This window comes from Ictalurus punctatus, chromosome 24, assembly GCF_001660625.3.
Source record: "Ictalurus punctatus breed USDA103 chromosome 24, Coco_2.0, whole genome shotgun sequence".
Classification (NCBI taxonomy): Eukaryota; Metazoa; Chordata; class Actinopteri; order Siluriformes; family Ictaluridae; genus Ictalurus; species Ictalurus punctatus.
The window spans coordinates 1,990,011-2,002,533 of record NC_030439.2 but is presented as its reverse complement, the minus strand read 5'-3'; the positions used below and the strand labels follow the sequence as shown (position 1 = coordinate 2,002,533).

General features: G+C 41.2%; 1 protein-coding gene and 1 non-coding gene across 2 annotated transcripts in view; one reads left to right on the top strand and one right to left on the bottom strand.

The window, feature by feature from the left end:
* LOC128629030 (E3 ubiquitin-protein ligase TRIM35-like) overlaps positions 1 to 10,621 on the top strand; it is an 88,272-nt gene extending 77,651 nt beyond the window's left edge. The window contains exons 2-7 of the mRNA XM_053675103.1: positions 6,923 to 7,980; positions 8,370 to 8,465; positions 8,558 to 8,788; positions 8,917 to 8,939; positions 9,026 to 9,144; positions 9,647 to 10,621. Of these exons, the coding sequence (XP_053531078.1) occupies positions 7,582 to 7,980; positions 8,370 to 8,465; positions 8,558 to 8,788; positions 8,917 to 8,939; positions 9,026 to 9,144; positions 9,647 to 10,191 (1,413 nt within the window). The 5' untranslated portion in view covers positions 6,923 to 7,581 and the 3' untranslated portion in view covers positions 10,192 to 10,621. The remainder of the gene's footprint in view (positions 1 to 6,922; positions 7,981 to 8,369; positions 8,466 to 8,557; positions 8,789 to 8,916; positions 8,940 to 9,025; positions 9,145 to 9,646) is intronic.
* A 701-nt stretch (positions 10,622 to 11,322) lies between these two features.
* On the bottom strand, positions 11,323 to 11,436 carry trnal-caa (transfer RNA leucine (anticodon CAA)). The gene is made up of 2 exons: positions 11,399 to 11,436; positions 11,323 to 11,368 (listed from the first exon to the last, which is right to left on the bottom strand). It is a non-coding gene; the product is annotated as a tRNA-Leu (tRNA).
* Between the last annotated feature and the right edge of the window lie 1,087 nt (positions 11,437 to 12,523).

Here is a 12,523-nt window from a genome sequence, read left to right as displayed (position 1 = left end):
ACAAAAGATGAACATATTGAAATCATTCTCATGGCTGGATCACGAAGCTGTCGCAAGGTTGTGATGGACTGTAACAGGACACATGACAAGCACATCATACACGACACTGTTGCCAATTCAAAAAGACTGGAAGTGTTGCAGACCAACCGAGAAAGTGACGTCCACGAACATCCACTTACGAAGGCACAACTGGCATGCTGCTGGCCTACATAGTCCCCTATGTATGGAGATTTTTGGGACACCCAGTATACATACACACACATGCATGCACACACGCACGCACGCACACTTGGGTCCATAGGTATTTGGAGTGAGAGGAATTTGAGGCCGTCATACACAGACTCACAGGAGTGGAACCTGATGTGACCTGCTACCTGTTAGCTCATCCACCTCAAGGTTCAAATGTTTTGTGCATGCCGAGATGCCTTTCTGCTCAACATGGTTGTAAAGAGTGATTATATGAGGAAATACGTATTGGATCAATCGGAAAGAGCTCCAGAAACACTTGGAGGCAGCACGTACTATTGTCACAGAGAAAACAATAGGTAATGCACTGCACTGCTCACGCTCACAAGACTCCATTACTAAAGAAAAGGCATTTCAAGGCTCGTTTAGAGTTTGCTACAACTGGCCTGGTCAGAGGAGAGCAAAATTTTACTTTTTGGCTGTCATACTACACACCATGTTTGGAGAAGAAATGGCACTGCACATTAAAACATTATACTAACAGTGAAGTTTGGAGGTGGAGGCATCATGGTGTGGGGCTGTTTTTCATCACATGGTACTGTCAGACTTCATCTAATTGAAGGAACGATGAATGGAGCCCTTTACTGGGAGATTCTTGAGAAGAATCTGCTGTCATCCACCAGGATGATGATGAGACGTGAGTGGACTTCCAGCAGGACAACGATCCAAAGCATACAGTAAAGGAAACTCTACTTCATGACTTAGTCAGCACCTTAGTCTAATGGCCGATCATGATCACAAAAAATCGGTAATCTGTATCGGCTGCAAAAATCCTAATCGGAGCATCCCCAACTAATGCAGATCTCTATCTGCCTTTAGGTGTGTGTAATACTTTATTACTGGAGTGGCTTGTATCACTGGACTAGCAAGTTTTAAAAATCAGTGTAAAAGGTTTCATTTCTGGCACCTAAATCATTTTATTTGAGGATAACAAATGTTTTAAAAAGGATTATTTTGAGGTTTTTTGTGTGAAACTGAGTGGAACAGCACCAACAGCAGTTGTAAGACAAACACAGAGAATGAAATGAAGTATCAAAAAGAAGTACAGCTGCCGGAGTGTCACAATTCCTGAGGAGACCAGAACCCTAGATAATGAAGGAGTGGTCACACCAGAGATGTTAAATTGCCCACCATGAACCAGGGGTTCCTCCAGCAGCCAGTGTGGTGTTCTGCACCCCTTGGTTTGTTTTTTAAAAAGGTTCCATATTTTAAAAAGCCCACGATAAAAAAAAACTGGTAATCCAGCAAAGTCTAGTGTTCTTGTGTCCATTAAAAACAAAGTTCTGTCCAACCCCAGTCCTCCTACTCTCTATAACAGCCTATAGGCTGCTGCTCTCCATACCAAACTCCTGGGTCCAGTGAGGAGTCTCTGGATGAACTGGAGTCTAAACGTTGCAGTTCTGCTGCCTACGTGGACCAGCCCCTGCGACCCCCCTTCTTGGGCAGGTGAAGGACACTTTGAGGGATCCAGTGTAGTCTGTCCCAGAAGTCGTCCACTAGCAGGGCCTGGATGTTCGAGAGCAGGTTTGGTGGCGGATCCACACATGCCAGCTTCTGCCACAGGCTTGATGCTGCCAGGTTGTTGATGATCAGCATTCGTCTCCTGTAAGACATTTTTGGGACCAGCCACTTCCACCTGCTCAGTCTGCCCTTCACCTTCTCAAAGACACCTTCCCAATTTTTAGTTAAAATCTCAGTGCTGCCCACATAAACACCCAAGTACTTAAAACCACCCTTTTTCCACACCAAACCAGCTGGTAATGTGGGCTGCCCACCACCCCACTCTCCAACTAAAATGGCTTCGCTTTTGGCCCAGTTAAAATATTCACATCAGTCTGTGCTCCCAGCATTACGACTCGGTCATCTGCATATGCTGAGAGACACAGAGAAGCGCTGGAGTGAGATATCTTAAAACCAGAAAGTTGATTTCTCAGTTTACATAAAAGAGGTTCAAACGCTAGGGTGTACAGCATGCCTGACAGAGAACAGCCTTGTCTAATACCTCTGTAGACTCTAAAAGGGGCACACAAACCACCATTAACCTTCAGTACACTCGCAATTTCACTCTACAAAGTCTTGATCATGGCTATGAAACCTGGGTTTGAAACCAAAGGTTTCCAGCACCTTCCACAAGTATTCATGTTCAACCCGGTCAAAAGCCTTTTCCTGGTCTTGAAAAATAAGACCAGTCTTTAATCCCAATAGCCTGGAGACGTCCAAAATGTCACAAATTAAATGTATATTATCAAGTATAGACCTGCCGGGTACACAGTACGTCTGGTCAAGGTGAGTGATTTGCTCCATTACCTTAGTCAGTCTTGAAGCTAGCGCTTTTGAGAGCAGTTTGTAGTCAGTGCACAACAGTGAGACCGGGCACCAGTTCTTCAAATGCGTCAGGTCTCCCTTTTTCGGCAGTAGGGTCAGGACGGCTCTCCTGCAGCTCAATGGGAGTTCATCTCCCTTCACACTGCCTAGCAACACTTCTACCACATCCTGCCCTATAACTGTCCAGAAGGCTTTGTAGAACTCTACAGGGAGACCGTCTATGCCTGCGCCCTTCCATTCTCCATCCCTTGGAGAGCTTCATAGAGCTCTGCTAGAGTTAGCTCTATGTCTAGATCGCTGGCCACATGCTCTGAAAGTTTTGGCAGGTCTTTAAGGAAGCTCTCTTCTACTGTCTGTGCCCCTGACTGCTCACTGCTGTACAGCTTCGAGTAGAAGCTAACTGTCTGCTTGCGAATTTCAGCGGGATCTGACAGAAGATCTCCTGATTCTGTTCGCACAGCATGTACGAATCTTTTCTGTCCATTCTTCTGCTCTAGACCAAAAAAGAACTTAGAAGGAGCATCCATCTCATTCATGCTTTTAAAGCGTGAGCGGACCAGCGCCCCCTGTGCTGTGATGCCCAACAGGTCATTCATTATAGCTTTTTTACTTTTGAGGGCTTCAATCTGCCCTCGATCTCCTGCGGTCTCCAAACACTGGAGTTCCACTATTCCAGTCTCCAAAGCTTTCAGAGATCTGACAATGTCTCTCGTGACATTAAGAGTGTACTGTTGACAAAATGCCTTAATTTGAGCTTTGGCCACATCCCACCACTGTTGTATAGAACTAAAAGCCATCTTTTCATATTTAAAAACATTCCAGAAATAAATAAAAGATTCTCTAAAATTAGTATCCTCAAAAAGTGCAGTATTAAAATGCCAGTAAGCACTTTTTGGTTTTACATTTTCTTTACTGACGATACACTGCACCATGCTGTGATCAGAGAGGCCCACTGGAACAATAAAACATTTAGTAAAAAGTGTCCGCTGATGTTTAAAACCATAAAAGCGATCTAGTCTTGCCAGGGAGAGTGTGTTGTGTATGGAGTGGGCCCACGTGTACTGCCTCTGGTTTCTATTTAAATTTCTCCAAATATCAATCAGTTCGTGAGCCTCCATCGTCTCCCACAGGCGCTTACGGGAGGCCACATGAGGTTCTGTGTGGTTCCTGTCCAAGTTATCTGTTGTGCAGTTAAAATCCCCACCCAGAATTAAAATATCGGCAGTGTTGCAGTCAGCAATGACCTTGTCTAGTTTATTTAAGAAAACCATTCTCTCCACTGCACTGGTGGGAGCGTACACACAAATAAAAACAAAGCTCTCATTCTCATAGATAGCTCTTACTTTTAAAAGCCTCCCATTTAAAACCTCATCTACTGTTTAAGAACTGGGAGTAAAATTGCGAGCAAACAGTAAGGCAACCCCACCACTAACTGATGTATTGTGACTTAAAATTGCCAGCGCACCCCACTCCTTCATCCAGATAGTAGCACTGTTAACATTACTATGTGTTTCCTGCAACATCGCTACATCAATACGCTTCTGCTTTAGTAACTCATAGTTTTGCACGTTTTTCGTGTTCTCTTGCCCCGTTAACGTTTACACTTGCAATACGAATCCCAGTCATAAGAACAAGGTGTAGATAAAACAAGCAGATGATAAAACCCATTCTAATATAAAACACACCAAACACTCTACTGGTCATCATCAGGAGTTTCTCTGCTGACTTTAGTCATGAATTTCTTCAGACGATAGATCTCAGTGTCAGTAAAAGCTCCTTCCCTTCTAAAATGTTTGACATCATGGATAAACTGCTTCAGATCTGCGAAGTGCTCTTCTACTACAACGTTCTTTTGCCATTTGGTATTCCATAAGAACTCAATGCTCTCGGCACTTACCGGACAACCGATCCCTGCCTTTCAGTGCAACAGCTCAGCTTTAATACAGGCCTCACCATGTTTTTTTCCTGGCACTGTGCAAGTTTTGATGAACCTGTACAGATGTTTTTCAACTGCTTTCACTTCACTGGTCTCCCATTTCTTTTTCTTTACCACCTTAACACCTGAACAAATGCAAGACGAAGTTAGTCAAAACATATAATGTCTTTCAATTTCATGAAAACAATCATGTTTGTTTATCAGACAATACCTTTGGGAACAGATGTGGTACTGGTTGATTATCAAATTAATTCATACTTATTTCTAGCTACATAGTTACATCCAACATAGATGCCCCTTACACATGATCTTAGGGCTTCCCAAACTAAACCATGTAAACCAATTAACCCCACATGGGGTCATGACCCCTAATTTGGGAACCCCTGAGATAATGTGAAAAGGGCACTGTGTGGCCAAAAGTATGTGGACACCTGACCAACACACCCTGATGTGAGGGTAATTGGTTGTTCAGTTCAGTTCAATTCAATTTTATTTGTATAGCGCTTTTTAGAATGGACATTGCCTCAAAGCAGCTTTACAGAAACATAAGCCACGGGATACGGATTTTAAATGTGTGAATTTATCCGAATTGAGCGAGCCGGTGGTGAGGGAAAAACTCCCTAAGAAATGTTGTTGTCTGCGTTGTGTGTTTACTTTTAACCAAATTAAAAGGCGGAAGGCAATTGGGCCGACTCTTCATTTACTCTGACAAAGAGATAATACAGTCTTATACAGTGTGTGCATTCTCCCTCAACATTTCTGTGAAATAAATTTCAAGTTCACTGCAGTTAACACGTGCTTCAAGTTCAGCGGGGAGACCCCGATTGATTTCTAGTCCTTCCCTTAACCACTCATCCACAGCTACTGAAAATACCTGTCTCTGCGTGGGCCAATGTCTAAACCTGCTTCACTGTGCGTCTGTTCAGAATTGTCTACAATGACTAGTTTTCACCCATCATCTGGCAAACAGAAATTCAGACCTACTCTTCAGCATTCGAACCTCTGCTGGGAAACCTGAAAGGATTTTTTTTCCGTTTCTGAACATGTTTCACTGGGAATCAGTTCAGAAGTTCTAGGCTTCTGTTGGGACCATGACCCTGATGAGGTTACCTGGGCTGACCTGTGAACAACTTCTTTTGCGTATTCGGTGTAGAAAGCCATTAGCCCTCCCACTGCCCACTCTTGATCCAAAACAATAGGCACATGCACTCTTAGATGTCTATTTAAGTGTCCATATCAACGGAGCACATGAAAGTGTTTGTGGTTGATGTATACTCAAGACTTAACAGAATCACCTCAAATGACCGAAGTGGTTCGTCACATAAATCACCGTATTTATATTTAATGTACATCATGAAACACATCCTACTTAGATATTTTTGTAGGGGAACTTGTGCTGAAGACTAAAAAGTCATGTGACTTTGAAAATAGTGCTTACATTTGTTCAAATTGACAACAATATCAGAGCGTGCCAAAATCATCAGTGTCTGAAAATACCTGGGGTCCCCCAGAGTAAACTGAGACAGAATCCTTTCCTCCAAAGATCAGAGCACTGTGCACGGTGATGTATTTACCTCTGTTTCAGGTCTGCGTGTGTATTTATTGTGCTTGTAAACAGGTGGGTATAAGGGCAAAAAACACATCTGTAGTGTCAGGATGGCCGAGCGGTCTAAGGCTCCACACTCAAGGTTTAGACCTTTTCCCTGGTAAAAGGAGGATTCTGGTCTCTAAATGGAAGCGTGAGTTCAAATCCCTCTTCTGACATTAATTTTTTAAATGAAAACACCATTAAGATAATGGCTTTTAATTCTTATGAATAGGTTGTCAGATATGGAGCGGGTGGAATTTTGGCCCACTCTCCTTTGCAAAAGTGCTTTGGTTCAGACACATTGGAGGGTTTTGGAGCATGAACTGCCTGTTTAAGGTCCTGCCTCAGCATCTCAGTTGGTTCAAGTCAGGACTTTGACTAGACCACTCCAAAAGTTTAATCTCAGAGGTGGACTTACTCCTGTGCTTTGGATCATTGTCTTGCTGCATCATCCAGTTCTGCTTGTATTTCAACTTAGGGATTGAAGACTGGAGATTCTCCTTTAGGATTTTCTGATAGAGAGCAGAATTCATGTTTTCCTTGACTATTGCCAAGGCCCTGAAGCAGCAGAGCATCCCCACAAGTGCCACCTCCATGCTTGACTGTAGGTATGATGTTCTTTTTGTGGAATTCTGTGTTTGGTTTACGCCAGATGTAACGGGACTCCTGTTGTTAAAAGAAACATACCCGGATTAGGAAATGCTTCACAGTTTGTCAAATTTCAGTCATAGTCGGCAGGATTTGAACCTGTGTGGGGAGACCCTAATGGATTTCTAGTGCATCGCCAAGTCCACAGGGAACATTCTGTGAAATGTTCAACCCTGGAGGTGTGAGGTGAACGTGCTATCAAAAGTCTTGCATATGTTAGTAGTTTTGTTTTGTGTCATAAAGATGGTTTTAAGATAATGTCGAATCTCAGTAAGAAAAACATCAAACATAGACTACATGTATAGACTACAAACAAAACTTCTTTCCAGTGTAAACAGAAATAAACATCAATATATTGTTATTAATTTGAACAGACTTTTCCATACGAGCTCAGAACCTAAATAAATGCTCTCTGGCTGTTTACACAGTTAACATTCTGTATTAATATCTCTTCTAAATTTCTTGATATAAACATTGACTGGGTCGACACGATGAATTATCAGAAGTGATCTTTATCTGCTGTTTCTGCTGTCAGTGTTGAGTGGAACAGGTCATATCCTGTCTCTCTAAAACTCCTCTCATTAAGGAAGTACAGAGTCTGAGACGACTGCAGTCCTTTTGCAGTGTTCTGCTCTGGTGAGTTTAGTTTTATTCTCGGTTTATGGAGAATTCTGAGTCTCATTTTCAGCTCTGTGAAAGGAAGTGATTACTAACTGGACCTGCAAACTCGTATATTAACTTTAAACAAACCTGAAATCAGGGTGTGATTACTTTTGATCAAAGTGAAAGTGAATCTGAACATTCGGACCGGAGAGAACAACAGCAGCAGCAGAATAAAATGGCTTCTAAGTTTTCAGAGGAGGAGTTCTCTTGTCCTGTGTGCTGTGAAATCTTCACGGATCCTGTTCTCCTGCGCTGCAGTCACAGTGTGTGTAAAGTGTGTTTGCAGAAGTTCTGGGAGACCAAAGGATCCAGAGAATGTCCTGTTTGTAGGAGGAAGTTGTCTATGGAGGATCCTCCCACAAATCTGGCCTTAAAGAACCTGTGTGAGACTTTCTTACAGGAGAGAAGTCCGAGATCTTCATCAGCGTCTGAAACAGTCTGCAGTCTGCACCGTGAGAAACTCAAACTCTTCTGTCTGGATGATCAACAGCCGGTGTGTTGGGTGTGTCGGGATTCAAAAATACACACCAACCATAAATTCTGCCCCATTGATGAGGCATTAACAGACTGTAAGGTAAATAAAACGTTCCTGTAAAAGGTACATGTAAAAAAGAGTTTATTCTACACATCAATATCTACAGGTTCAATATAAACACAGTGTAATAATTCAATAATAAATGATAATTGCCTTGTGATAAATTTAGTAAACAATAACAAATGTGAGTCTGCTATTCCATCATCTTCAGATTTTCAGCATCTGAAGTGTCTCCTGTATAAACAGGAGCAGATCTTCCATGTTAGACTAAAGCAGTGTACACCAATAAACCCACATCCTATAAGTCTACACTTTTCAGTGTTTCTTCTGTACTTGGTGCATTTGAAAAGCTCTAATGAGTGCTTGTAAGAGAGAATTCAGCTATTACTAAACACAGAGTCTCCATGCAGTGTGTTGATTTGTTTCAGGAGGAGCTGAAAACTGCTCTGAAGCCCCTACAGGAGAAACTGAAGATCTTTAAAGACTGTAAACTGCACTGGAGTCAGACTGCAGAACATATAAAGGTTAGAATCAATAAGATGGGTTTGATATTAGAATGATATTTTGCATCACTGCAGAATCAGTTCCATTTCATTTGATTTCCTCTTCACTGCAGATTCAGGCCCAACACACAGAGCGGCAGATTAAGGAGGAGTTTGAGAAGCTTCACCAGGTTCTACGAGATGAAGAGGCAGCCAGGATAGCTGCACTGAGAGCGGAAGAGGAGCAGAAGAGTCAGATGATGAAGGAGAAGATTGAGAAGCTGAGCAGAGACATATCATCTCTTTCAGACACAATCAGAGGCGTAGAAGAGGAGATGAGAGCCGAAGACGTCTCGTTCTTACAAGTGAGGATCATTTAGTCAGTGTTTATACTGTGAGAAAGTAAAACTTCTTTCCATCATCAGAAACGTCACATTTCAGTGGTGTAAAAATGTCAATCAGATCCACTGATATTTGCTTTGTTGTTTTACAGAACTACGAGGCCACAGTGAGAAGGTGAGTGATGTGCTTCCTGTCTCTCTCGTTCTCTGTGTTTCTGACTCCAAACCCACAGCAGCACTGACTCCTGAATGTTTTTGCAGAGCTCAGTGCACACTGCAGCATCCAGAGGAGCTTTCAGGAACACTGATCCATGTGGCAAAACATCTGGACAACCTGAAGTTCAGAGTCTGGGAGAAGATGCAGGACGCGGTCCAATACAGTAAGAATCTTCCTTCCTTTCTTTATTTATTTATTTCTGTTTCTCTGCCTTTGTTAATTACATTAAAGTGGTCTTTATAGTGATGTTTCATTTGTGTAATGTTTTGGAATTGTTGTTGTTGTTGTTGTTATTATTATTATTACACACATATGTGGTCACCTTTTGAACTGATGTAATGTAATATAAGGGAACTTTTATTTTGAAAGGCTTCTGATGCGTCAGACTGTTCAGTGGTTGAAGTGCGAGTGTAAAAATGGATTACAAAAGTTTTAGATTTACAATTCTTTTAAAGATTGTTTACATTTGTAATTTAAATACACCCGGTTATATATGTTTATTCATTAATATTGTAATCACAGTTATCATCTCTTTAGATTAGGCTAATGTTAGCTAGTTCCATACTAACGTAATGCTTAAGTTAGCTTAGCTCCTGTGTGTGTGTGTGTGTGTGTGTGTGTGTGTGTGTGTGTGTGTGTGTGTGTGTGTGTGTGTGTGTTTTCAGCACCTGTAACTCTGGACCCCAACACTGCTCACCCTCTCCTCATTGTATCTGATGATCTGACCAGTGTGAGACGCAGTGGTGAGAAACAGAAGCTTCCTGATAATCCAGAGAGATTTGATGTTTGTTGCTGTATCCTGGGCTCTGAGGTCTTTAACTCAGGGACACACTGCTGGGACGTTGAAGTAGGAGACTGTACACTGTGGTATGTGGGTGTGATGACAGAATCTGCTCAGAGGAAGGGAAAGATATTCTCCAGAAGTGGAATCTGGTATGTGTGGTATTATGGTGGTAAATATGGAACATGTTCTACACCACAGTCACCCACTCTCCTCTCAGTAACACAGAATCTCCAGAGGATCAGAGTGCAGCTGGACTGGAACAGAGGAAAGCTGTCGTTCTCTGACCCTCTCACTAACACACGCATACACACTTTCACACACACATTTACTGATAAATTACTGCCATTTATAAGAGTTACTTGTAATAAATCTCCTGTAAAGATCCTCCCACTTCAGTGCTCTGTAAGAGTGAATCAGATCAGTTAGAGCTGATATTGTTTTATTCCAATTCATTAATGAAATATTGCTGATGAAAAGATTCATGTTCTCTGTGAAAGTCTGTTTTTACTGAACACTTCATTGTGGAATTTATTTTGAAGTGTTATATTATTATTTCGACTCACCTTACATAGTAAGATAATATCTGGAATATTAATATATCTTGAAATTCCAAGTTATTAAATGAAAATTTTTAAGTGAAAATAATGACCTACTGTGTTGAAATAATGAATTATTAAATAAAAATAATGTGATAAAGTTCAAATAACTCCATAGTACATTTTCCCCACAATGTTCAGTTCAGGGCTTCCAGAAACAAATAAACCACAGAATGATGTGTAAATGTAGATCTCTATGAGTTAGATTATTACATTTTATTCCTGAATTTAAATCACTGTAAATAAACTGAGGCTTTGAAGACTGGTGTCTTTACTGTATTTGTATTGTTAGCGCTATGCTGTTAATCCTGGGTGAAATGTTTAGCTGGATGTGTGTGTTGTGTGAAACTGTGCAGTGGAGGAGAATTCAAATCGAGCTCTAAGTTTCCCTCCACCAGCAGTTTGTGCTTGTGTAAAGATCAGATGGATCTGTACGTTAATCCTGCATTAGGTGCCGATTCACAATTTAAAATGCGATTCAGAATGAAATGAAATCACTTTGTTCACAGTGAGAATGTGGGGCGGATGTGGAAGAGAGAGTGGTGGGGAGAGAGTCAGACATTAAAGGGGCTAAAAACAACAATTTTATAATAATACCGTTCTCTAGAGTCATTTAACCACACGTTCTGTTCAAGTGTCATGTTATTCATCCATATTTCCACAGAGATCATCCAAGAATTAAATCATCTCCAACCCTCAAAAACACAAATGACATCCTGAGGAGATCCACAACTCCTCTTAATGTGTGTATTTATCAGCATTTATCTGAAAGCTACATTCTGAACTACTACTACACTCAGCACAGAACCTCACATATAAATAAGTTCCCTCTCATTTAAACTTCTCCAGTGTTGAGTGTCTTCATCTTTAATTTACTGCATACGTACAAAATACATTTTAGAATCCTAACTTCATTCATTTAATTATTCACACATGGGGGTTTTTAGAGGGAATAAAATCCTGTCAGAAGTGGGATTCGAACCCACGCCTCCATTTAGAGACCAGAATCCTCCTTTAACCAGGGAGAAGGTCTGAACCTTGAGTCTGGCGCCTTAGACCGCTCGGCCATCCTGACACTACAGCTGTGTGTTCCCTCCCTTTTTTCCACCTGTTTACAAACACACTCATTAGACTTGCTGACCTGAAACAGAGTGAATACATCACAGTGCACAATACTCTGACCTTTGGAGAAAAGGATTCTGTCCCAGTTTTTAATAAGATCTTCAATAACTACCATGTCAGCTTTTTAAATGTTTAGAGAAGAGGGTTATCACTGCTTGTGTTTTTAAATTTTTTTAAACCATTTCCATGGGGTGTACTTGTTTTTTCACGTGATTATAGATAGATAGATAGATCACTTTATTAATCCCAGAGGGAAATCCACATATTACAGCAGCACAGAGAGGTAGAAGTATACTAAAGTAATTTAACATTATAAATGAAGCAAATAAGAATAAATATACGTGTGTATCGACGCGCTCGCTTCGTCGGTCATCATCTTCCAGGACTGAGCCGTTATAAAAGTGAGGGTTGTTGCGTGCGCATTCAGACACTGCAGCGTAGGGCGAGAACCGCGACCTCAATATACGAGATATAAACTAATTATTAAAACTACATACATTCATTACTATTTAACAATAACGCAGGAGCGCCACCGAGTGTAGAGAAGTAAAGGTACATTTCTGTAATTAAAAATGAACTTGAGTAAGAGTATAAGTACGGCCAGTTAAACCTACTCTTAAGATCACATTGTTTTTGTATATAGAGTGTTACTTCCCACCTCTGGAAATACCGCAGCTGGAAAATATAATCCTTTCTTTTCTCTTTTTGTTTGTCCGGAACATCCAGAGCACATCACGTTCATGCAGCACTACAGCTCTGTCCTTTGGGTCAGAGAGAGAGATAGTTTGTATATATTGTAACCTTAGTTTTGACAGGTATAGGTCAAAGGTCAAAAAGATACACATTCTAACTCTCTATATCTAGATCAAAGGTCATGATCATAAACATATTTATAGTTATGTTAAATCTGGATCACATCCATTCGTTACCATACATGGTCCGGCCATGTGTTTTCCACCCCACACACGTTGCACACATGTTCTTTCTAACACTCTGTGGTAGGTCATAAGGAGACTTTAATCTTTTGATGGACTCAGTCC